We start from the raw sequence: 27,831 nt of genomic DNA, 5'->3' as shown, positions 1-27,831 counted from the left end.
AGTTGCCTGTCAATCAAACATTTAACAATAGATCTCAGGTGGAGTGACATCTGCAGACACTATGGTCTGCAGCTACCCCAGAGAGATGTTTTGATAGCAATAACAGTTAATTAGTACAGGCATTTTTTAGATCTTGAGGAAGCCCAGTATACCTGAGTTTTGATAGCATTGACCTGTCCACAACTGCTATTTTCTTCTAACTCAATTGTTTTTAAAAAGACCCCTGAACAATGCAATTTCCATATAATTGTAATTTCCCCCCCTTTATATGCATGTATTATAAATTACACAATCAGAAATCAAACAATAATTTGCACAATAATTTCTAAAACTTGCAACTTATTGAAATAATTTATGTCATCAATTTATGACACCTCTATATTTACAACAGCAATTATTCATTGAGTCAATGACTGAGAGTAAGAGAGAGAGAGAGAGAGAGAGAGAGAGAGAGAGAGAGAGAGAGAGGGTTGGATGTAGAATATGTGTCAGCTACCCTTAGGAATACAACCATTATTCAAACACTGTGACCACAGAAACTCTGAAGAGGTACCTGAGACAGGTCCTGTGTATATTAAAACTATAAAAAAGCAGGGACAGGTAGATTTCTACCATGTTCTGTCTGGATCATCTCTGTCTCTGTGTATTTCTTTGAGTGCCATGGGATATAACAATTAACACCTTGGTAGACCACGGTCGAAAAAAATCGCATTTTTTTTTCATTTAGTAACAAATCGCGATCGGTCTAATTCGTGGAAAAACAAATCTTAATATCCTTCAATTCATTTCTTATCAATATGAACGATTAATTCATTGAATGTTAAATTCCCGGAAATTTTGTTTTAGCGAATATAACGAAAATCAACTCCCGATTTCATTTCCTGTTATACAGTACTACCTTTCAAAAGGTTGAACCAATTGTTAGGCCGTTCTATTTGTACTAAGTTTGGCTACGGATTCTTCCATTCGCTTGCTTAATATATAGGGTTCACGGCGGGTGTGCCCTGTCAACAGGGGGGTTGTTGCTTCCTCTACGCAGCTTATCTCACTTCTAGTATGTCAAGAGGACCGTGTTTCCCCTACTCTTGCTTTGTATTCTCTACAATGAATTATGAAATTTATCACTGTCTGTTATCTTTGCTTTTTCATCACATGGTCATTCAAATGGATTTTCATCTGCTCTTTTTTGAAAAGGCATTAAAATGAGGTATGCCAATATAAGAGAAATAATGTCAAAAAGATCGATGCTTTTTATTCTACGGCAATATCACAAAAATACCTCAAACAGACCCATTAACAAATACCCACATCCTTAGTACATAGTTTAACATTTTGGGGATATACTGTAGTTACTTGAGCAATGAGTTATTATTTTTTGAAATATATAGTCTCATAACTGCAACGGTGAGTGCATACAAATTGAAAAACGCGCTTTATTCAATTTACATGCACCCACCGTTGCAGTTATGAGACTACATGTACATCTTTCAAAAGAATATAATTCATTGCTTATATTTACATTTTTGAAACCTTTTTACGTGTGCGGTTTTTATATTATATAATAAATGTCCAGCCTAATTCTTTTGTTTGGTAAGTAGCGATTAATGGATCAGGCATGAAAAGCAAAAATAGTGATGTCATAACGTAAAAGAAAAGAGTACGCAATGCTGCAAAAATATAGTAGTCCAATTCTTGAATTGATTCTCCTTCAGAGCAGCTACTTTTTTACAAGGAGCAAGGGTTCGGGGCTTGCTGGACCCAGCGACAAATCTCTGCTTAATCTTCTATTTTTCCTGATTTACACAGCTAAATCATTTCTTTTGACTTCAGAAATCCTTGTATTGTTTTATTTTTGCCTAATATAATAAAGCTAGTCTGATACAATGAATACAATCTGTCTTACTTATATCTAGTTTGAACGTTGCAAGTACCTTGTTTGATTTTTGCAAATCTGTGGACAAAATTTTATCATGCTTTGACTTGTGGATTTGAAAATGAACAAAATGACGTTCAATTTGAAAATTGCACATCAAAATGGCGGGAAATTCGAATTTTGTCTGACGTGATTATATGGTTCTTTATATACTGATTATGATTACGGATTATATCTGAAGACAAAAAAAAAAAAAAAAAAAAAAAAAAAAAAAAAAAAAAAAAAAAAAAGCTCCCAGCCAGTGTAACCCGTCAACAGGGATGACATCTGCTCCCAAGTACTTGATCCAACCTTTGTGTTTTCAGGGGTATGTGTTTTCTCTTTTCTCAATTTTGTAATCTTTAGAGGATATAAAACCTTGATCATTGCTATTATCACCTTTCTCCATTATGCTTATCTTCTGATACAAGCCTATAAACCCACTTTACTTGCTATACTCAAGCTTATCATAGAAATATTGTTATAATAACCCCTCACATTTATGAAACTTACATTTTTCCGTTCAGTGTGTTTGGAATCATTTTTCTATCAAATGGATTTACACAACTGGATGTCCAGACTACTGGTACAGTTATGGTACCTAAAACGGAAATCATGATAAAGTTATAAATAATAGAATACCCACATTATGTAGCCCCATTATATGTTTGGAACACATCATCATGGTATACATACACTATGTACAATATACATACAATACACACGTAGAAACAACGACGACAACAACAATCTTTACATATGGTATGCGTGGATATTATAAAAATTGTTACACGATTCATATAGGTCAATTGTGCATAATGAATGTTGATAATTGATCTACCATATTTTACAATATTTTGAAACAAAACACTTTAACTTGTTGAGTGTGGTTTTTATACAAAATAATACAAAATGTAAATCTAAACATCCCTCATTATCCATGGAAGTATCGAAATAATTTCCAAATATTCCTATTGTAAAAATTAACATGTAAGGAGTTGGGTGTACCACAATTATTGCATTTCTATCCGAATGTTCACATACACGAGTACAAAGGCCATAATGTTTAGCTGTGTGTGTAATTAGTCGTTTCAAGATTTTTTTTAAAATTTCCTCAAGTGACTTAATGTAAAAAGTGAAATTAACACACACTAATCAATTTCATAATACATTTCATGATCTTTTTAAAATGATCCGTGACGCAGTCATGGTTTGAGGAGGTCTCGAACACACAACCTGACAATCATAAATAGAACTCTCCGATCACTCAGTCAGCTTAACGGATTAGTTGTATAAATAGATCAGGGACCGGTTCTGGTTTCTGTATACTCAAATACATTCTCCAGGAAATATGTCATATTTCACAACTGTGATCCGAAATGATTTAACGGTGAATATTGCGACTGCTATGTGCCTAAACAAATGGTTATTCATGCTATGAAAGATGATCCACTTTTTCTTCGCAATACGCACCAAATAAATTGCAGGACCGACGTAGCAGTTAAATGTTTTGGTAGATTTATCTGAAAAACGACTTTGTTAGATACATGAGAATCATCTCAGTTGATATAAGATGTGACCACTAAATACTTAGTACACCTCTAAAACTGTGGGGAGGATGATCGCTATATGCGCACCGCAGTGTGCGGATTTTCTTTCTTCTTAGAAACCTGATGGGCGAACCATGGCATAGCAATATCAATTGGATGGTACTTTTATAAGCATCCAAGACCATTGATTGTTTTTGACATTACGTCAAAGTGCAAAATGTTATGACCACATTTGGGGTATTACGAATTACGTGTGTACGTAACTGCAGTCACAAAATGATAGACTATGGGCTAATGAAGGTAATGGAGGACCCCCAAGAGATTTTTGCTGGTAGTTGCCATGGATTTTGGTTAAAGCTGATTTTGAATATTTCATATGATGACCATAAGAAATGTTGTGTTTTTGCATTCAGACATTCTAGAATACTCTATTATACAGCTGTATATAATTCTAAAGTTTTAAAAAAGAATTTGAGTACATATTTTGAAACGATAAACTACACTTGTAAGCACTGCTCATAACTGTATTGTAAAATTCTAGGGTTAAGAAGAAGGCCCATTTTCAGACGTTGATAATTTTATGCCCAAATACTCCATAGGCTATGTACTTTCTATTATACTACATGTATCATATATATTTTTTGTGATATGAAGTAGAAAGTTGGCATGCTTTGTAAGTGCAAGATTTAACGCTGCGTCTTGGATCTATGTCTGATGACGTTTTCTCAATTCTTATGCAGAAAAAATATTTCTTTATACCTCATTAATTAAACTGCTTTTGAATTTTTCAAAAGGTATTGACACACACACACACACACACACAAATCTTTTTCAATAACATTATAGAAATATCATGATTAAACACTATTTACAAATAACATGTATTTAAATCAATAGTAGTCATGAAAACCCTTGTTGAACGTTAGAGTGGCTAAATGTGACTTAATTACAATGCATACGGGTATTCTAATGTACACTATTTTATGGTATGAAGCCTGGATATTTCCGGGATTTTTTCCCCCAAACTCATACTTCCTATTGTATGCGTTTCGAATTAAAGTATAGTCTTCGTTTACCAAAACATTGAACAATCCTGTTTAAAAACGCCCTTCAGTACTCCGCGGTATATATGTATGGAATGAGCTACCATTAAATATAAAATTATCAATGTCTCTTACTGCTTTTAGAAGAAATGTGGAAATATTTATAATTAGCCGTCGTTATTTTTAATACATGCTCTTATATAATACGTGTGTATGTGAAAATATATGCATACATTTTCGTAACCCCCCCCCCCCATCTTTTATTTCCTCGTGCACTATATCATGAATATGGCCTCCATACTTGTCTTAAATATCACTTTGTTATACATTGTATATAATCACGGAAGCTATCTCTATTTGCTTATCTTTGATTGTACGTATCGATATGTGTATATTGTTTGTATTTCAGAATGCCCCGGAGAAGAATGAAAGGTGAAGATAAGGAACAGTGATCAACCTCAAAATAATGGTTTGTTTTAATAGCGCTACTTTCCCTACATAAAGCATTATTATCACTATATTTTTTCATTGTTCAAATTTTCATCAACGAAGTTTGAATAGAAGAATGTCTTACAAGATTTTATGGTCTCCGTAAAAAATATCAATGTATATCATTTCAATATGTGAATATTTAAAACATTTTTTTCAATCGCAAATAGCTATACATACATGTACATGTAGCTTTCTGAATAAGACATTTTAAAAAGAATGGAACAGATTGAACATTCTCATCTCCAAAACACAATAGAATCTGTTCTGGTAAATCTGACAAAACTCACTTCCGTTTTAATAAGTTTTTCCTACGATGAATAGTAAGTAATACGAAAATGTGACTGACATATTTTGAAAGAGAGGGCTTTTTGGGTCTAAAATATGGTTTTGTTATTCGCCATGCTCTGGGAAATCAAAGGCAAACTCAAAGTCGCAGAATTTTGGACAAGCATCGCGTAAATCCAGACACCAGTGGTATAACATGTAAACTATTTCTCACTTATCTTAAAAGCTTGAAGATGAAGGTTTCGGATAATTAAAACCCTTTTCCTTCTTAATTATCAGTGAATTATCATTTTTAATTTCCTATTCTCTTGTAGAATATCAGTTAAGCAATGCACTGTTTACATCAACCGCGTTAAATATTTCCCGCGTTTAATGCATTGCTTAAAGTCGTGTTGTAAGACGTTATGGGTCTTCGCTCGTCTCAACGATCACACCGTAAACATATTATTTGTTGGTAGAAAATTATTATTTTTGTCGTATTACAAACACTATCACATGAGAGTAGTTCATATAACAAGCGATAATTTTACAGTCGATCATACGTCACTATTGTTTTAGATAAAAAACACCATATGAAATTGTAAAAAAAAAAATTCGAATGATAATGACCACATGAATTGATAAAAGGGTGCTTATGCTTTTTTTATATCATATCTGTACTACACAAAAAGTAACACACAACTTAATCTATGATGTGTCGGGCATAATGTAATCTTAGTATCAAATGGGTGTGATGCGGACATTTTTCCGGAATGTCGGATTTTATAATTTGACTATGTGCACAGGGAAGGCGATTGATAAAAAGACCTCTTTCTGATTAATTGAAGTACATGTATTTCGTTTAACACACGAACATATCACTCATCGTCTTGTATGCGCATATATCAAAATATTGACAAATGTAAGTAGCATTTTGAAGTTTTGGTTAACAATTAGCGATCCGGGTAAATTTGGAGTGTATTATTCTACGATGTGACGTTTTTTGCGGTATTTCGTTTGTATATTTAAAGAAAGGGTGTTGGCCCTAAATAATTTCGAAAGGTAAAAGTGTTTCGTCGTCTACTTTATTTTTCTTGATTTTACTAGGCCAAATTCATATGCTAAGCGTACCTTCTCCTTAATTACAAATGTAGTGCTTTTAAAAAATACACAAGGTTTTTACTTGAACAGTTACATATCTAGCATCTTATACATTCGTACTTACCGATAATTGTTAAACATATCCACACTTCCACAAATAAAGCCATTGTGTCACACACGAAATATATCAAACTGAATTTTATGCTTTCATCTGCTTTCAGTTTTGCGGAGTTGTCGTGTTCGTTTGATAAATTTTAATCTTCCTCTTGTTGACTGGATGTGTTTCTGTAAGATGTACAAGTGTATGCGGATGTATATCAACACTGCTAATTTATTTATAGAATGGAAAAGTCAGAGTATGTCAAAGTTTGATATGCCGGATATGATTTTATTTTATTTTCATTTACTCCAGCTTTTTGAAGGTATTCAATGTATAATGAAAGGATAATGGACAATTTAAAAAAAGACTTTAGACCTCTTTGTTTGATCTCAAATGATGAGTTGTAATTAATTTCGAAATATCTTATATTTTTCCTTCTTCTTCAAAATAGGTGTTGTACTTCAGGAAGAGGAGAAGCGTATTTGTTGGAAGATGGATAAAGAAGATTTGGAGTATTCACTAGACTTCTTTAAACCCTGCTTTTTATCAGGTACACAATAATTATCAACAATGCCAAATGGATATGATTAACATTCATTTAAGTAACGCACTGCACTCAGAAAAAAATACATCCCATGATTACCCAATGTAGAATAATTTTTTTTAATAGCAACTGACATACATTTATGGAAAATATATGTTTCAATGAATAGGTTTTTTTGACATTGTGGAAAAAAATTAAAAGCAATGCCTTTGATCCATAATCTAGAAATTTGATCACATGGTATACTAAAGTAAATTGCAAAATTATTTTCAGGTAACATCAATTAGAACAAAGGAAATGCGCCTTCACAGTAGACAACTTACAACCTTTCCACAAGTAATCAGGACTGCTGCCATTCAACTATTGTACAAATATACATTTACCAGTCCTGTTGCAAAGACACTTATTTCATCCTCTTTCAAGGACCATGTTATACAGGAGTTTAACTACTTGTCCTGCACCACAAGCTTTAAAAGACTTGGCAATCTGGCTGCAGATGGAACTGCATGGTTTGAAACCCTCATAGGAATTCTGAGAAGCCTGGAGACCTTTAACCCAGATAATGACAAGATTTCCCAGTTCGAAGAGTAGAGGAGAAATTTCCGTGCAGCAAAATTGTACCTAAAGACAAAGACTTCAAAGCTTACCTCAAGCATGAATGTAGAATAATATTTAAAGATGTAAGAGAGAGAGAGAGAGAGAGAGAGAGAGAGAGAGAGATTTAAACTCAATGTCTTTATTGGATCTGGCATGCCTGCAGGGAATCATGTTTCATATGGTGATATATTTCAGTGCAATGAGTGTTGCTAGGAGGATTGGTGGCTATTGTGATGTGTAAACATGTTGTCTTCCATGCGTCCGATATGTCAGTAAAGAATTACATGTTGATATATTTGTATTATATTCTCACTTGAATGCAACTGAACTGTACAGTTTGAAATTTTATGCTTGTTGCTAAGGAGAATTGGTTGCTATGGCGAAATAGTTAAACCTGATGTCTTCATTGGATTCAAAATTTCAGTAGAACATCATATATTGGTATATTTGCATTAGGTTCTCATTCCAGTGCAATCTAATCATACAACTTGAAATTTTATGTGTGTTGCTAAGGAAAATCAGTTGTTATATTGTGATGTGGTTTAAGTTTGATATCTCGAATAGGTCTGAAATATCAGTACACTATTGTTAAGCATGATGATATTCAGTGCATACAATCATTTTAATGCATTTATTGCACATATTCTTGTTTCATTATGTTAGAAATTGGCCTGAAAGAGTTGTCTAGCAACCGTTACTGTGTGCATTTCTGACTCTTTTGATTTTGAGTACACTAAGTATTGATTGTTTAGAAAAAATGTATCAAAATTTTAGTTTTTCATTTTCAATGATCAAAATCTTCTGTCTAATGTGTTTAAAAGATTTCACATAAAAATTAAGGTTACATATCATCACAGAAGCTCATTTTAGATAGCTTATCATTTGTTTTGTAAAAAAAAAGATTGTGATGTTATTGTTTACGAAATTTTCAAAGTTTATTATATCTTTCGCATTTTAAACATTCTTCGGGTAAATATCTCATCTATATGAATTTTTTTTGTGATTATACATAATTAAGATGGGTACCTGTAAAGTGCGAAACGAAATCGAAACGAAACGAAACGAAATCTACCGAAACGAAACGAAACGAACCCTGCCGAAACGAAACGAAACAGATTGTATAACCGAACTCTTTTAATTATAATAATTAAAAATGGTATCTTAGGCCCCTGTGAAAGTTACCACATATAAATAAAATTCGCCTCCCCTTTGATGTAGGCTTTCGGCTTGAATGATAGAAAGCTTTAAAAGTTGGAAGGGGGGTGAGTAAGCACAAAGTACATATCCGAAGTGGATTAAATACCATGTGCAATTAGTTTTGGATCCATAAATTTCAGAACTGAGGGTTACAATCTCACAGGTCAGAAGTCTGGGGAAACACAAGTACACGAGGGGTGGGGTCGCCGGCGTTGGATCCGCCTTTGGGCATAAATATATGTTTCAGTATTTTTTGCTCTAATGATATTGTGTATTTGTATGTAATATATCAAACGGTGGATTCTGAGTATATCTTCCCGTTCTCTTTGTAATTTCCGCTTCCCTTGTTCATAAACCTTTTGATTTTACAAAGTGCTGACCTCCTCCTGGTATCATTGCATAAAAAATTTCCGTTTTCCGTCCCGTTTTCAATTCCCCGACTTAGCAACACCCCAAATGTATAGAGTTATATTTAGACTCACTACATATCAATGATAATTTTTAATAATACATGTATATATATCTTAGCGAATTACATTCATATAATATGGTATACTATTTAATTTTTTCCATTATTGAAAGTACTCGCACCTCAACAGTTAAAGATAAAATAAGAGGTTAAGAGCTCTTCCTGCTTTCAACTTTCTCAGACACCAGCTTCTTTAAGCAATGTATCTATGCCCAAAGGCGGATCCAACGCCGGCGACCCCACCCCTCGTTTAGTATGTTTCCCCAGACCTCTGAGACTGTAACCCTCCGTTCTGAAATTTATGGATCCGAAACTAATTGCACATGGTATTTAATCCACTTCGGATATGTACTTGATGCTTACTCAGCCCCCCCCCCCTTTCCAACTTTTAAAACTTTGTATCAGTCAAGCCGAAAGCCTACATCAAAGGGGAGGCGAATTTTATTTATATGTGGTAACTTTCACAGGGGCCTAAGATACCATTTTTAATTATTATAATTAAAAGAGTTCAGTTATACAATCTGTTTTGTTTCGTTTCGGTAGATTTCGTTTCGTTAGATTTCGTTTCGTTTCGTTTCGATTTCGTTTCGCACTTTACAGATACCCTAATTAAGATGCCTGATATTACAAAATTAATATTTCACTGGTTTATTTGTTTACTTATAAAGACTCGAGTCTTTGATTACATAACACAGATTTAAGGCTAAAATATTGTTTTTATTCTTGCATTTAGAAAGTCAATATTTTGGCTGTCAACATTAAATGAGTTATATTTTTAATGTTTAACATCCAAAATGAAATAATGTGGTGTTTTTCAAAAATCGTACACAGAATATTGATAAATATTGAAGGTTTTTTTCGAAAGAAATATTTTTCATTTTTGATGTTAAAAATCAGAAATATAATACTTTAATGTCGACAAATTTTGAAATTCAAAGCATCTTCATTTTGTACAATCACAAATTTTAACTTTTAAATTACACATTTTACCTAAAGTATACTTAAGAAATGATATATATATATATATATATATATATATATATATATATATATATATATAGTTGCGTCAAGCGAAAAGGGACCTTCGTGACATGCTTAGAATAACGTCACAATCGATCCAAAAAGTAACGTTGTTACAGCCGACAGTTGCCGAAAAAAAAAGCTGAACGCGAAAAAAAGAAGAATTTTAGCAGAGAAAATACCAGCAAACACTGTCATGCCATGGATATACAGGTAATGTATTATATTTATCTTAATAACACCTAATTAGTCATTTAAATTGTGTTTCACATGTGTCTCCAAAAATTATCCGTTTTCTGCATGGAAGGTAGCATTTGCCTAGTCTGGCTACAGTAAGCAGCTTGTGTGCATAGACCTATAAGTGACATGATGCACATAAGCGTAGCTTGGGTTCGAATATTACCGAGGCAGGGGGTCTGGGGGGCTGCGCCCCCCCCCCCCCCCCCCAAGAAGCTATCGACATTTTAACAACGTAAAAGGTGTTTTTTGTTATCAAATTCAGTTGGTTTAATATGAGTGTCACAGTACTTGAATCTTGTTTAAATACGAATTTGACACCCTATAGTACCATTTCTGTTCATTGTGAAGCATGCTGGAATATTCACAGTTCACAACACTGGTTAAACGGATTTAAATCAAATAAGATATAAATGAATAGAACAATATTAAAATTAATCATTTGGACGTTTCAACATTTGTCTTCATATGAACATCAAACACTACTACCGTCTTAACGTGGAAATAGTCCTACGATGCGCAAAATATTATTTTAATCATCTCAACAAAAGCAAAGACAAATTAGGTGATGGTTGCTCTGTTCCATGCCATGTTTGACTGCACACCTTTTATATCTATTGGATAAATATAAACAAACAAGGGTACAAACAATATCTTTGTTATTATTTACAAATTACAAATGTTAAAACGAATTGACTCTCATTTGGTATGAGCCCTGGAGTACTGAAATAAATTCTTAAAGATGTAAAGCGCCAATTCGCCTATTTCCACTAGCATCAAACTTGTCCAAAACTTTAACCCGATCAATTTCCTTGTCCTTGTGGATGTGCATGAGGGCTAACCCATTAAGTCTCTCCTCTGTCATTGTACTTCTGTTCCACTGTTTCAAACGGCGCAGAGCCGAAAACGAGCGTTCGCACGGAACAGATCCTATTGGCATAGTCAGCAATATATGAAGAATTTGGCGGATATTCGGATAGTAATCCGGATCTGCCAAAACAAAGGATTCTGATAGTGATGCTGGTTTGATTATAAGATCCTGACAAAAGACTTTCTATCTCTGAATTTCAGTGTAAAAAGAACAACTTTCAGGGAGGTCTGTGTCGTACCACTCGAATACCTTAGCCATTTCTACACCCGTCATGGTAGCGACTTTCTTAGGCATCAGGTTGCAAGCAAGAAACATGCCTGTTTTGTCTTCTGGAAATCTATCTTCCAACTGATTGAGGCAATGGTCAATGAAAGGAAAGAAAACATTGACCTTGTAATACTGTAAAGCAGTATCGTTGATGTCTCCAGCTGTAGATCGATGAGCCATTCTTCTGGCTGTTCTTGGCTTTTCAATTTCAACCTCTACACATTCAGCCAGAGTGGCAATTGTTTTCCAAAGAGACTCAAACACCTGATCTTGTCTTTGTTCCCTAATCACTCTCTTGCAATTATTTGCGTCAACACAGGCCTTAACTATGTCACAATCAGTTTTCTGGAGTGCCTGTGAAAGCGGTCTTGTAAAGCTCAGAACATGTTGTGAAACCACAAGGGCAGCTATGAACTGGCTACTTTGCAGCATTCGTGAATGGGAACCAGCTTTCAACCTGGCATCACTATCAGAACTTTCAGCTGAAACATCATTAAGTGACTTCCTTATGGACTTGTACTTGGAAATTAAAGCCGACAAAGTGTCAACCCTTGCCGTCCAGCGGGTTTCACATAATTTAGGAACCGATTGTTTATTGCTGGCTGTCTCGACTAGAGTGCTACTTAAAACAGCTTCACCATGATCATCTGCCACAACCAGCTTATCAGTGTCATCGCCAGATAAATGTCTAGATACTATTGCCTTGTGTTTGGCACTACCGCCGAGAAACCACGTTACTGGCTGACAGAATCGAACAAATTTCTTACTTCAGGAAGAGCTTTACAAGTTGAGGCTACTACTAAATTCAACACATGTGTTCTACAGTGATGAAAGATGGCTCTTGGCTGCATTTGTTGAATTCTTGTTTTAACCCCAGAAACTTGGCCCGACATCACTGAAGCTCCATCGTATCCCTGTCCCCGCAAATGATCCAAACTTAAACCGCTATCTTGTATGGCATTGACTATGGCATTTGAAATTGACTCAGAGTCAACCTTTTCCAGTTCAAAGAAACCAATGAAATCCTCAAACACAATGCCCTCATTGTCTACATGTCTAAGGCAAAGAGACATTTGTTCCTTCGTGCCAACATCAGTTGATTCATCAGCCATCACGGAAAACCATTTTACCTCCTTTACTCTGTTAATGATAGATTCTTTAACTATAAGTCCTGCTATTTCAATAAACTCATTTTGGATGTCTGGACTGGTATACTGTGCATTGTATGCCGCATTTTCTAAATGATCCTTAAGAATTGGCACGTCGTCTGCTTTCCATCGAAGAAAGCGTGTAAAGTTGTCATCTTCGATCTTCAGTTCTTTGTTCCAACTGTGCCCGCGAAAGGGGATATTCTGTTGTCCCAATACTATGACGATATCAATAATTCGCAATAGTATTTCCCTGTTTCTAGCGATCTTTTCCTCATAACTCTTGGAAAGAGAAACATAAATGTCTTTCTTTTCCTGAGAAACAATTGGCTTGTAGCTTACTGCTTTAGTTGCAGCATCCTGGTGACCTTTGGAATCATCATGTGACATAAGCATTCCTCTTTTAGAGCCCGTCGCGTTTTTCCAATCATTAAAACCGATCTCTGTGAATGCATCTCCACTTTTAGGAGCACCAAAAGCTAAGCAAAATATACAGAACGCAGCATCCTTCTGTGTCGAATAGCGCAACCATGGAAACTTCATCTCCCATTTAGCAGCATACCTTCTGCCATTTGTTGATGGGAAAACGAAATTGGGATCAGAAGTCTTTATATCACAAAGCAATTTTGTCCTATCATTGTCATTTAATATCTTTCCAGAAAAGCGGCAAGGATCATCTGTACTTTGAACGGATGGACCAGAAATCGATTCTATGAATAGAAAATAAATGAGTTGATGAAATAGATGCTTTACTTTTTTTAAGATAACAAAATTACAATAAAATGTATAAAAAAAAAAAAAAAAAATAAAAAAAAAATAGAAACTAGGTATTATAAGAGGATGTAACGCTCACAGAAATGAAAGCTAAATTTAAACGCAGCAAAAAAGTCGGTACAAACGACAGATGCTCCCGAATTCCACTTGTTACATGTATATGCCATAATGGATGTATAATAACGGAAAGTGTTTCAATTTTAACTAGTAATTCGACAAATTTTAACATTTTCATGATAACGGTAAACATTTCAGACCTATAAATTCTATGACCTGTATTTCGTGATGAGCAATAATTTCTATAAAAACTTTGAAGTATCAACTAATAAAAGCGATCATCTGTATTTTTATGTTCCTTCATAACAAAAGTTATCATCCGGAAACCCAATTTTTGACAATTTTTTGGCATAACTCCTGAACGGTAAAAACCTCATACCTGAAAATCGAATTGAGCTGTATTTTGTAATTAGCAATGGTGTATATAAAAAAAATACAATGTTCCTATATTAGGAACAATAGATAACATCTGGATAACAATTTGTTTCGGACAGATGGACGGACAAAGCGGCAACTATATGCTCGCCCGAAAATATTTCGTGGTAGCAACAATGGCTTCGTTTTTTGTTGTTGTTTGTCTTTGTTTTATCAGAATATAAAACTAACAAGATACTAGATAAGCTTCCTACAATTTGAGTTTCGTCAGCCAGGAAAAAGATTTATCCTTAAGACCTAAAGGGCAATGTAAGTTCGAATTGAGACGGAAAGAGAAACCTTTAGAAAATTTTACATATATCATAAGATGTTTCTTGTCTTGTTGCATTTTGCCTTGTAGGCTCAGTGCAAATATTCAGTAAAAGTTTACAGACGGGCGGACGTCAAATGATGACAAAAGCTCACATAGCAGTTGAAATCAAAATTTGAAATAGGTTGTACGCAATACCAGAATCTAAATAGAATTCTGTGAAGTTTCACTGAGAGTTTATATGTGAAGAGTGTTTACAAAATGCAGACAGACGGAATAACGGACATGAGAATATTGCACGCTTGCGATTGATAAAGAAAATAAGCACTACAGAAAAGTTATACTTGTGGGAGCCCGATAGATATGTTCTTAGTTTTAATTGATTTATATAATTTTAAAATTCACTTCAATACACAAATCAATCCATATTCAACTGGGTGGAAAAATATATCTTAGTCATTTATTGTCCAAGTTTCACAGATTTGCATATTTAAATAATAGGACAGGTATTAAGATCTGTTTTGTTTTATTTTTAGTGAATGGGGGTCCAAAGTTTTTGGATTCCGTGCGCCCTATTCACTCAGTAAACGCAAAAAACGAATACATTTAACTGTGCTTAACCCAAATTGTCAATAAAAAGTGCTAGTGGTAGACAGATAAAAAAGTTCGGTAGTGAAATTCTTAATACTCATTTTTGCCGTAGAAATTAGATATTAATTAGAATTCAGTTTTGCTGGTAGTTTAATATGGTTTATTAAGAGTAATTTGCATTAAAGATGCAACAATTAATACTGCATATAACTTGGCAGAGAGATCTCCGTAAAATTATTTTCTTGTTAAAACAAACTTGTTTAACAAAAAGAATTTATTTCAACTGAAATTCAGAAATAATTTATTCGTAGTTACACGCTCGCAGAAAGGCGAAAAGTGAATGCTTGTCCCCCTTACAGTACTCTAAAACTTTCTAATAATATACATAAAAGTATTCGAAAATTGGGCATTTCACCCAGTATAAGCCCATAGTATTCAATCGAAAATCCCGGATCCTCGACAAAGCTTTGAGCTTACGGTACCCAATGTGAATTTGATTGAATTAAAAGTCTAGTATATATATATATATATATATATAACGTTTATTTTTACTCATATAGGGTTTCCTTAAACGGGAAGGGCCGAGTCAGTTGTGAAAAAAAACGTTCAAGTACAAGACTTTGTTAAATTTTATTAATTTCAATAACCTTCTGTGTACCATTGAATTGTATACTGATATTTGTGGGCACCGACAAATCATCAGACGGTGGTAATTACCTGATGCTGTGGATTCCGGTAAGTCATCATCTTGGGAATTGCAATCATCATCTCTTTTCTGTGATTTACTGGGTCCAGGACCGAATAGCGATGTTATTTTTCGCTGTTTTGATCTTTTTGACATCATGTATATATAATCCATCAAAACACACCGGGATGTAAACGTTAGAACCTATAAACAGGAACCGATGCCGGTTCTCCGTGTGCAAACAGTACAGGTGAGAAGTACGAGTTAACAGTATACCTATATATGCATGTACCCTAAGTTTTCATGTACTTCTCTCATATTTCGTCAACTTTGTTTTCCTTTCTCTCTCCTTCTCTCTCTTTTTATTTTTATTTATCATTTTTTTTTTTTGGATTTTTTCTATCGAGGCAGCTGCCTCGGTTGCCTCAATGGAAGCTACGCCACTGGATCAAAAGTGGAAGATATGTACAACAATATTTTGAAGTTGAAAATTTTCAAACTTACTTTATTTTGTCAAAAAATACATTTTTAGTAGAAAGTAATCTGAAAATTTTTTAAAACCCCTACTGGACTCGAACCTGCGACCCACACTTCAACAGTCGGTATTCTAACTGACTGAGCTACTCGGCTAGGTATTTAAATGGAAAAGGAAAAGTCAAATATTGCTGATATCGATTTTTCATCCATGTTTTTAAAGGAAGTCAGCCATTATGACGATGTAGAGTACTACCTTAATGGAGTTTGTTGGTTGTATATTATTGGTCCCTCTCGAGAATTTTTCACTCTTAAGGAAACGTTACCATTACCAGTAAAAGGCTGCAAAAGTCAGACCTATTGTCGGCGCTTACGGCCTTTGAGCAGGGAGGGATCTTTATTGTGCCACACCTACTATGGCACGGGAACTCGAGTTTTGCGATCTCATCCGAAGGGCACCCCATTTAGTCGCCTCTTACGACCAGCAAGAGGTACTAGGACCTATTCTAACTCAGATCCTCACGGAACTCGTTTGTTATTGAACCTGATCACCCTCCATTAAACTGGTTACAAAGGTCACAGATGTTCAATGAGAGGTTAAGATAGAGTCTTTTATTACAGGAGTTTTGTTTTTCAGTTAACTTTGTTCCAGATACCTAGAACATTATTGCTGACGTGCTGTCAAGAACAAGAGCGCATTCTGAGTAAATTAACACTTGTTTGTCAGAAGCCTGTCCTGATTTAAAAACTGATCATATGAAGACCAAGCTCTTGCATATCGAATCAGTTGAGAGACATAAACACCATATGCAGGTGATAATGGAATATTGCTACATAGATATGGGAAATTGACGATGAAGAAGCTGCAATCATCCCGTTTGTCATAAAGTTGAGTTGTGAGTTGGCCGTTGATATTTATTTTCAATAAAATATCTAAGTACGAAGGAGATGTGGAGTTAGACCATGCAGGGATATAATATCTTCCTACAATTTACAGTGGATCAAAGATAAGTGTTTTATTTATCACATTTTTTCATTTAAAGAATGTGGTGTGGAAAAAACTAAATATGAAATTCTGTAAGTATATTATGGGGGTGTCTAAAACTTGTAGAAATATAGGGATCTATTCTGAACTGGGTAGGTGTCCATTATATATTGATATACAAAAGCAAACAATTATGTACTGGTATAGACTAGATCCCTCAACTTCTAACATATTACAGGCAGCTTTCAATGATTGCAAATTTAATATCATTAGCAGTGACTGGCATTCTAGTATATGCTTCTACAGTGAAACACTCTTCATGTCAATTTGTTCCAACATAAAGTGAAAATAAATTCAGATTGTTCCGGGAAAAAAAGCAATTGCTAAATAATTTCTCAAACTTTTGGGAAAATATCCGTACCAGTTATATACACGGATTTGGGAAATGAAGTACATACTATCAGTACATAAGATTATTCAATTTAAAAAAACACATACATGGGTTTAAAAACTAGAGATAATCGGGTAATTCTCTCTAAATTCAGAATTAGTTATCATTACCTACGGGTTGAAACGGGCAGACATGAAAGAAAAACTAATAACTGGTAAAATGAAATTCTTCCTAGATGTGAAAGAGTCTGTCAACATTGCATCTCAAGTTCAACAGAGATTGAATTACATTTTCTTCTCAAATGTCCGCGATATAACACATTGCAGATTCATAATTGATCAAATCATATCATCTAGGACTAGGGTTGGATAAAATAGGGATTCAAAGTGCTACATGAGAAGATATATAGAGATCCGTCAGGTCATCACCCATGGGTCAGGGTAGAAAATTGGCAATAAAGAAGATAAAAACTCTTTCTTAAAAGCCTTTTTCTGGACAACGTGGGACCAAGGTAACTCAATTGAGCAGTGTTGTCCATGGGCCTGTTGTGTCCAGTATGCAGATTTCAAAAACTTTTTCTTAGGTGATATAATGCAAGGTGAAGATAACGAACAGTGATCAATCTCATAACTCCTACAAGCAATACAAAATAGATAGTTGGGCAAACACGGACCCCTGGACACACCAGAGGTGGGATCAGGTGCCTACGAGGAGTAAGCATCCCCTGTTGACCGGTCACACCCGCCGTGAGCCCTATATCCTGATCAGGTAAACGGAGTTATCCGCAGTCAAAATCAGTGTGCCAAGAACGGCTTAACAATCGGTATGAAACACATCAGACAGCATTTGACCCAATGCGAGGTTGTATTGACGAACTAGATCGTTATAACGACCATAGAATTTGCGAAATGCTGACTTCAATCGAGACTGTTGAAATCCCTGTACCATCAACTTGTTTGTCAGTAGCTTACCTCGATTTAAAAACTGACTATACCCAGAACAAGCTCTTGCATATCGAATCAGTTGAGATATATAAACACCATATGCAGGTGATAATGGAATATTGCTACATAAATGTGGGAAGTTTACGATGGAGAAGCTGAAATCATTCCGTTTGTCATACAGTTGAGTTGTTAGTTTGCCGTTAATGTCTACTTTCAATAAAATATCTAAGTATGAAGCAGAAGTGGACGACTATGTGGTGTCCTTTATTTCGAGCTCACAGGGATATATCAAATCGACATATGAATGAAAGCTATCATTGTTAATAGACAAAACGTCATCGATATATCTAAAAGTCGAATTGAAGGCCACAGCGAGAGATTTTTTCTTCTCACGTAGAAGTTTTTGAATAAATTCTGCTTCATATGAATATAAAAACAGGTCAGCTAATAAAGGAGCACAATTCGTGCCCATGGGAATTCCAACAGACTGTTAGAAGACCTGATCACCAAAGACCACGAAGATATTGTCAAAGAGGAACTCTAGCATATTTTTTATTTCAACTTCAGAGTACTTGTGCGTGGAATCAGAGTGGTGTTTAACAAAGTAAGTTTTTGAATGACTGATCACTAGATATGAATATTTCCGTTTTCCGTTTTTGTTGAAGAAGCAATTGTCTATGATGTCAAAAAGTCTAGTCTTTAATTTATCGTGAGGAATGGTCGTGTATAGTGTTGAAAAGTCATAGGTTTTAATGCTATTGATTTGGGAAAAATTCTGTGATTTCAAGTTTACTAAAAGTTCTTTAGAATTTTTTAGAATCCACATTTGATTAACACCACTTCTGGCATATGTAGTCGCACAGTAAGTTTGAAGTTTCTCCTTCACAGCTGTGAACATTTGCGTGAGGAGCAAAGATAGGGGCTTGGTAGAGCACTTACTGGATCCAGCAATGTATCTTTGTTTGTAAGGGTTTTTATGTAGTTTAGGAATCCAGTATAGGTACGGTAACTCATATTCATTCGACCCATTGACTGGAATATTAAATGTGTCTAAAACTGAAGCATGGTTTTGAAGAATTTCGTCTTTTGAAAGGGCTTTTGGAGTATAAGTATGATTACCAAAAGTGGAATTAATGCCAAGTTCGTTTAAAATACAGTTGTAATAATGAGCCTTACAAACAAAGACAATGTTGTTACTAGCTTTGTCAGCTGGAACCAAAACATATTCCTCATGTAACCTATCTAATTCTTTTATCACTTCTGGTTTACTAAACACAGAATTATAGATGGTACGTACTTTTGTTTTCATGTGTCTAATGCGGGATTTTAATATCCCTCTTATGCTTTTAACCCATTCTGACAATGTATCAAGTTCTTCTTTTTCATATTTAGCCCATCGTCTGGCATAATCTTCGACAGAACTCATAATAGAGATGAAGTTCTGTCGCCAATTAAAAGACCGAGGTTCTCTGTATTTAGGACCTTTAAGAATAAGTGATTTGAGGTCCTCATTTTCAACTATATCAACATCACCAGTAATGACATGTCCAGCTGGACTGTAGTTGAAAGAAGATGAAGAACAAGAACATGTTGGTGGATTACGTATAAGATGGTCTATATCTAAGCACTGCAAAGTTTGTTTATAGTTTAAAAGTTTGGATGCAATAGTAGAAGTATAGCTGTAGGAAATACAGGGTGTAGACTTTAACTTGAAATAATATGTTTTATAGATCTGAAAGGTATTGGTCAAACTTTGGACTGCATGAAGAACGAAGTATGTTGTGAGGAGGCGATTGGATGTATAAAAGGCGAAGATAATGAACAGTAATCAATCTCCTAACTCCATTAAGGAATACAAAATAGAGAGTTGGGAAAACACGGACCTCTGGATATACCAGCGGTAGTATCAGGTGCCTAGGGAGAGTAAGCATCCCCTGCCAACCGGTTATACCCGCCGTGAGCCCCATGTGTTGCTCAAGGTAAACGCAGTAATCCATAGTTAAAATCAGTGTACTAAGAACGGTTTAACAATCGGTATGAAACATGTCAGATAGCAATTGACGCAAAGATTGAATTGGCAAAGATACTAGTAGATAGATTGTATTGGCAAATTAGATCATTATAACGACCATATAATTTGCGAAATGCTGACTTTAAACGAGACTGTTGAAACCCCTGTAATATCAACTTGTTTGTCAGTAGCCTGTCTCGATTTAAAAACTTATCATACGCAGAACAAGGTCTTCCCTATCGAATCAGTTGAGAGATATAAACACCATATGCAGGTGATAATGGAATATTGCTACATACATATGGGGTGTAGACGATGGAGAAGCTGAAACCACTCCGTTTGTCATAAAGTTGAGTTGTTAGTTTGTCGTTAGCATCTATGTTCTACGAAATATGTAATATAAGGTACGAAACTGATGTGGAGGACTCTGTGGTATTTTTTATTTCGTGTTCACAGGGATATATCTAATCAACATCTGAATGAAATTCATTATTGTTAATAGATAAAACACCGTCGTTATATTTAAATGTGAAGTTGAAGGCAACAGGAAGATATTTTTCTTCTCGTCTAGAGGATGTTGAATAAACTCTGCCTCAGACGAATATAAAAATTGGTCAGCTAACAAAGGACCATAATTCATGACCATGGGAATTCCAACAGAATTTTGGAAGATCTGATCACTAAAGACCACGAAGATATTGTCAAAACGAACTCCATGCAGCATATTTTATTTAAATGTTGACCTCAGAGTATTTGTGTATGGAATCAGAGTGACGTTTAACAATGTACTTTTTGGATGACTTATCACTCGATATGAATATTTCTTTTTCCGTTTTTGTTAAAGAAGCAATTGTCTATGATGTCAAAACATCTAGTCTTTAATTCATGATGATGAATGGTCGTGTACAGTGTTGAAAAGGCATAGTTTTTGATACGGATGTATATTTAACTGCTGTTATAAAATTTAGAAATTCATTTCAAAATTAAGGATTATCTCCCTCATCCATAGCTCTTATCCTTGGACGAATTTGACGCCACTTTTTTGGCACGCTGTTTTTGGCTATATTTAGCTCTAAAACTTCATAGTTATTTCGGATTTCAAACATTTCGGTTGAGCATCACTGAAGAGACATTATTTGTCGAAATGTGCATCTGGTGCATCAAAATTGGTACCGTATAAGTTTTACATTATTACCCCTGGGTCGAGGCCTTTGCTGGTGGACTGTTAGTCCCCGAGGGTCTCTACAGCCCAGTAGCTAAGTACTTCGTTACTAGCTTGAAAATAGGGATGTATATTTAATTGCTGTTATAAAATTTAGAAATTCATTTCAAAATTAAGGATTATCTCCCTCATCCATAGCTCTTATCCTTGGACGAATTTGGCTCCACTTTTTTGGCACGCTGTTTTTGGCTATATTTAGCCCTAAAACTTCATAGTTATTTCGGATTTCAAACATTTCGGTTGAGCATCACTGCAGAGACATTATTTGTCGAAATGCGCATCTGGTGCATCAAAATTGGTACCGTATAAGTTTTACATGTTGTTGATTTGAAAACAGTTTTGCGATTTTTTTAAAATTCATATTTGATCTACCGCACTTCTGCCATATGTTGTGGTTTAATACGTTTGAAGTTTCTCTTTCACAGCTTTTAATATCTAGTGATCAGTCATTCAAAAACTTACTTTGTTAAACACCACTCTGATTCCACGCACAAGTACTCTGAAGTTGAAACAAAAAATATGCTAGAGTTCCTCATTGACAATATCTTCGTGATCTTTGGTGATCAGGTCTTCCAACAGTCTGTTGGAATTCCCATGGGCACGAATTGTGCTCCTTTGTTAGGTGACCTGTTTTTATATTCATATGAAGCAGAATTTATTCAAAAACTTCTACGTGAGAAGAAAAAATCTCTCGCTGTGGACTTCAATTCGACTTTTAGATATATTGATGACGTTTTGTCTATTAACAATGATAGCTTTAATTCATACGTCGATTTGATATATCCCTGTGAGCTCGAAATAAAGGACACCATAGAGTCGTCCACTTCTGCTTCATACTTAGATATTTTATTGAAAGTAGACATTAACATCAAACTGACAACTCAACGACAAACGGGATGATTTCAGCTTCTCCATCGTAAACTTTCCATATTTATGTAGCAATATTCCATTATCACCTGGATATGGTGTTTATATATCTCAACTGATTCGATATGCAAGAGCTTGTTCTGCGTATAGTCAGTTTTTAAATCGAGGTAAGCTACTGACAAACAAGTTGATGGTACAGGGATTTCAACAGTCTCGATTGAAGTCAGCATTTCGCAAATTCTAAGGTCGTTATAACGATCTAGTTCGTCAGTACAACCTCGCATTGGGTCAAATGCTGTCTGACGTGTTTCATACCGATTGTTAAACCGTTCTTGGCACACTGATTTTGACTGCGGATAACTCCGTTTACCTGATCAGTATATGGGGCTCAAGGCGGGTGTGACCGGTCAACAGGGGATGCTTACTCCTCGTAGGCACCTGATCCCACCTCTGGTGTGTCCAGGGGTCCGTGTTTGCCCAACTATCTATTTTGTATTGCTTGTAGGAGTTATGAGATTGATCAGAGTTCGTTATCTTCACCTTATATTTTCTTGAGGAAGAAAGATAGGGGTTTGGTAGAACATTTACTCGACCCAACAATGTCTCTTTCTTTATAAGGGTTTTTGTGATGATTAGGAATTCAGGATAGATACGGTGACTCATGTTTATGACTGGGATATTAAATATGTTTAAAAGTGAAGGAAAATTGTGAAGAATTTCATTTTTTTTGAAAGGGCAGTTAGAATATAAGTACGATTAACAAATATGGAATTAATGCCAAGTTCGATTTAAATACAGTTATGATAAGGATCCCTACAAAGACAATGTTGTTACAAGCTTTGTCAGCTGGAACCAAATCATGTTCCTCATGTAACCTATCTACTAATTCTTTGATAATTTCTGGATTACTAAACTCATAAGGGTAGATGGTACGTACTTTTGTTTTGGTGTGTCTAATACGAGATTTTGACAGTCCTCTTATACTTTTAATCTATCCTGGCAATGCATGAAGTTCTCCTTTTTCATATTTAGCCAATCGTCTTGCATAATCTTTGACGGAAGTTACGACAGAGATGGAGTTCTGTCGCCAATTGAAAGACCGATTTTTTTATGATTTTAAGACCTTTAAGAATAAGCAATTTCAGGTCATCATTGTAACTATATCAACATCACAAGTAATGATACTGTACTAGCGTTGGCTTCGTCAAATAACGTATTCAAAACTCTCAATGGCGTAGAGTAAAACATTGTGCGAATAAGATGTGAACCTAATTGTCTGTTGACGTAAGGTAAAATTGAAGCAAGCTAGACATCGTATATACTTGGTCTTTTATATGAACGATGTCCATGGCTGTCTACGTCTTTGTGTATTTGGAAAATACACCACCACATTCACGTTATTTCCCTGTGGACTAGTCAAATTTCCTACATTGTATACGTTATCATTGCATTCGTATGGGAATGCAGTACCTAGAGGTTTTGTCCAATGATTTTCCTACATTCCAGGACCCACACTGCGGTCTTTCTGCTGGACTTCGAACTTATTCTTGATCCGACCGTTCAATCAAATCCAATGATGAGCAGTGTGGGCCAGATAAGTGATGGTTTGTCTCAATGTACAACAATATTTGTTTCATTTGTATTGTAGTACAGCTTTAGTTTTCAATTATATCATCAGTCAGAAATATAAAAGAAAATTTCCAAAATGAAAGGTGAAGATAAGGAACATTGCTCCTATAAGTAATACAAACTAGAGAGTTGGGCAAACAGGGACCCCTGGATACACTAGGTGTGGGATGAGGTGCCCGGGAGAAATAAATATCCCCTGTTGACCGGCTACACTCGCCATGAATCCCATATATTGATCAGATAAACGGAGTTATCTGTAGTCAAAATCACGGCCTAAAAATCGGTATAAAACACGTCATACTGATTTGGTAATTCATACAATTTAAGTGTAGCATTCATTACAACATTCATTGTCATCATAGAGTAATTTGGTGCATCATTCAGTACAGAACTTAATTGTCACCATAGACCAATTTACGGCATCATTCAGTACAGAATTGTCATCATACACTAATTGTTTGAATAGCAGTGACTATAGCAAAGTGGCTTCAATGTTCGCTTTGTAACCGGGATGTCGTGAGTTCGAGTGGCGTTCGTTCCATATATAAAACTAAAACGTAAACATGGTAATTGTACATCCATCAAATATTCAGCATGTAGAAGTGAGCGAGTCTCCTTGACAATACCTTAACAACGAAAATCCCGTGTCGGAGAATACATTGGCTTAACAAGAGGCCCAAGGGCCTTATAGGTCACCTGAGTATCATGTAACAACCTTCCAATGTTTGAATTAGGTTTGTGTTTAAATATAAGAATTTTACTTTTGGATGGAAGAAACATTGAATAGCTATGTGGTCAGCCCGGGCCTTTGCACCAGAACCCCTGACCCAGGGGCCATAAATTTCAGTTTTGAAAGAAGCATCCTTGATCATCATTATCATACTATTAGTTTGTCTACTTAATACCCAGCAGCAGAGAAAATTTTCAAAGAAATAAAATGCATTTTCACTATATGATCAATAGGGCCCCACCCTAATACCAGAACCCCTGACCCAGGGGCCATGAATTTCACAATTTTGAAAGAGGCATCCTTGCTCATCATAACCATGCTATTGGTTTGTCTACTTAATACCCAAGGACAGAGAAGAAGATTTTCAAAGAAATAATGCATTTTCACTATATGACTTATAGAGCCCCACCCTAGCACCAGAACCCCTGATCCAGGGGCCATGAATTTCACAATTTTTAACAAGAGGTACTGTGAGCAATGCTCACTAAGAATACCCCCCGCTTACCCCAATCTCCCAAAGGGTGTTGGTAATAGGTATAAACTACCTCTTTTCTGAGTGTTGCTACTTCGATGTCCAGTGCGCATGACCTTTGACCTTTACACCCCAAAATCTATAGGGAACATCTTTATCCCATGGGTAGTCCATATGTATGATATGGTGACTGTAGGTGGAAAGGATAACACTTTAGAGCCCGGAAACCATATTGCTACTTCGATGTCCAGTGCGCGTGACCTTTGACCTTTTGACCCCAAAATCAATAGGGAACATCTTTATCCCATGGGTAGTCCATATATATGATATGGTGACTGTAGGTGGAAAGGATAATGCTTTAGAGCCCAGAAACCATATTGCTACTTCGATGTCCAGTGCGCGTGACCTTTGACCTTTTGACCCCAAAATCAATAAGGAACATCTTCATCTCATTGATAGTACATATGTTTGATATGGTGACTGTAGGTGGAAAGGATAACGCTTTAGAGCCCAGAAACAATATTGCTACTTCAATGTCCAGTGTGCTTGACCTTTGACCTTTTGACCCCAAAATCGATAGGGAACATTTTCATCCTATGGGTAGTGTATATGTATGATATGGTGACTGTAGGTGGAAAGGATAACACTTTAGAGCCCGGAAACGATATTGCTACTTCGATGTCCAGTGTGCTTGACCTTTGACCTTTTGACCCCAAAATCGACAGGGAACATCTTCATCCCATGGGTAGTCCATATATATGATATGGTGACGGTAGGTGGAAAGGATAATGCTTTAGAGCCCAGAAACCATTGCGTCTACAGACGGACGGACGGACGGACAGACGGACAACCCGATTCCAGTATACCCCCCACAACTTGTTGCGGGGGGGGGAGGTATAAAGAGGCTTCCTTGCTCATCATTACCATGCTATTAGTTTGTCTACTTAATACCCAGAGACAGAGAAGGTTTTCAAAGAATTTCTACATTTTCACTATATGACCAATAGAGCCCTACCCTAACACAAGAACCCCTGCCCCAGGGGCCATGAATTTCACAATTTCGGTAGAGGGCTCAATGCTCATTATAATTATGCCCACAGTTTGGCTTCTTGATGTCCAGGAGTAAAGAAGAAGATTTTTTAAAATTACACTCATTTTGATGGTTTTTGCCCCACCCCTCAAGCCCCAGGGGGCAGGGACAACGAATTTCACAATTTTTGTTCCCCTCCACCCACAGATGCTATATGCCAAAATTGGTTGAAATTGGTTCAGGGGTTTCAGAGAAGAAGCTGAAAATGTTCAAATGTTAACGCACGACGCACGACGACGGACAAAAACAGATAGCAATAGGTCACCTGAATGAATTCAGGTGACCTAATAAAAGAACCCTAACTGCTACGGCCCCGAACGTTAAGCATACATCTAAAGAAGTAGGCACAGTTTTAGCCAAATTCTGCCCGGCTTTTATGGGGGAAAATTATTTTGCATTGCAGATATTTTCCTGTCTAATTTCTAAAAGAATAAATCATAGTAACTCTCAAAAGCATATGGAGATCAACTCATCTATGCGCATGCATATTACATAATAAAAAAGTAAGGACTGTGATGCAATTTGTGGTGTTTTCATGGTATTCGTATAACTAAAATAGTGAAATTGAACACCTGTTCCCTCGGTGCCCGGAACAATTTTTATATGGATTAAACATTTACCTAATAACTGACAATTTTTCTTAGTTTCATCCCGGGTGACGATGGAAGAGGGATTAAAATAGCAATTGAAAGATGCTAATAAAATCGCAATCCTGTCGTAATTTACCTTGATAAAATGCACACTTCGAGGCAGTTGAAGAGGAAACGAGAATTGTTTAGGTAGTAAATATATTTTCAAATGGTTATTTATCTAAAGAGTTGGATATCTATTAAAATCATAATACTGATAAATATCCGGATAAATTCAAGCAAATCTTAAAGACCGGATGCCATGTTTGTTATGGCTATAATGTAAACAGAACGGTGTATAGACAGGACCAATCAACGATTCATGAGAATGCATGTTACATAACAGGTAAACTACATTTAGATAGTTTATATAACGATGGATGATTCTTCACACCCAACTCATAACGTCTTAATATAAGTGAAAACGTCTCAAAAGGTTGTAAAAACAAAACAACCAAAAAAGTACATGTATACACAAGTCTCAAGGATTTCGTTTGGTTGGATTTCTCTGGAATAACTTTGTAGGACTGTATTGAAATGTCATTGATACGAAACCGAAGACTGTGACCTTAAATCTGTAAAACAAAAGATCAGATGTACTACAAATCTAAGTACTCAGTAATAATGTAAGATCAGATGTACTACAAATCTAAGTAAGTACTCAGTAATAATGTAATATCAGATGTTCTACATATCTAAGTACCCAGTAATAACGAAGATAAGATGTTCTACATATCTAAGTACCCAGTAATAATGTAAGATCAGATGTACTACAAATCTAAG

General features: G+C 35.6%; 1 protein-coding gene and 1 long non-coding RNA gene across 14 annotated transcripts in view; one reads left to right on the top strand and one right to left on the bottom strand.

The window, feature by feature from the left end:
* The window catches only part of LOC125655728 (uncharacterized), a 48,404-nt gene that overhangs the window by 7,837 nt on the left and 12,736 nt on the right, over positions 1-27,831 (bottom strand). For 7 of the 12 annotated variants that reach the window (XR_008796890.1, XR_008796889.1, XR_008796888.1 and 4 more), the window contains exons 1-2: positions 6,487-6,701; positions 2,426-2,513 (exon numbers count right to left, since the gene is read on the bottom strand). The exons of 1 other annotated variant lie outside the window; for it this stretch is intronic. Coding sequence is in view for 2 of the 11 variants with exons in the window: in XM_056144138.1 (XP_056000113.1) it covers positions 2,426-2,513; positions 6,487-6,529 (131 nt within the window). In the remaining 9 variants the exon portion in view is untranslated. Of the gene's footprint in view, positions 1-898; positions 1,100-2,425; positions 2,514-6,486; positions 6,702-24,129; positions 27,624-27,831 lie in introns of those variants that run through there. 4 more of the 12 variants (XR_008796892.1, XR_008796893.1, XR_008796894.1 and 1 more) reach the window with 2 other exon arrangements.
* Positions 6,054-7,894, top strand: LOC130048061 (uncharacterized). Of its 2 annotated transcripts, none has more exons than XR_008796896.1 (3): positions 6,054-6,183; positions 6,914-7,012; positions 7,280-7,894. It is a non-coding gene; the product is annotated as an uncharacterized LOC130048061 (long non-coding RNA). The 2 variants fall into 2 exon arrangements; XR_008796895.1 differs by lacking the exon at positions 6,054-6,183 and adding an exon at positions 6,723-6,784.

The sequence above is a fragment of the Ostrea edulis genome, chromosome 7, assembly GCF_947568905.1.
Source record: "Ostrea edulis chromosome 7, xbOstEdul1.1, whole genome shotgun sequence".
In the NCBI taxonomy this organism is placed as follows: Eukaryota; Metazoa; Mollusca; class Bivalvia; order Ostreida; family Ostreidae; genus Ostrea; species Ostrea edulis.
The sequence above is the reverse complement of the archived record's forward strand: the minus strand, read 5'-3'. Positions and strand labels throughout refer to the sequence as shown.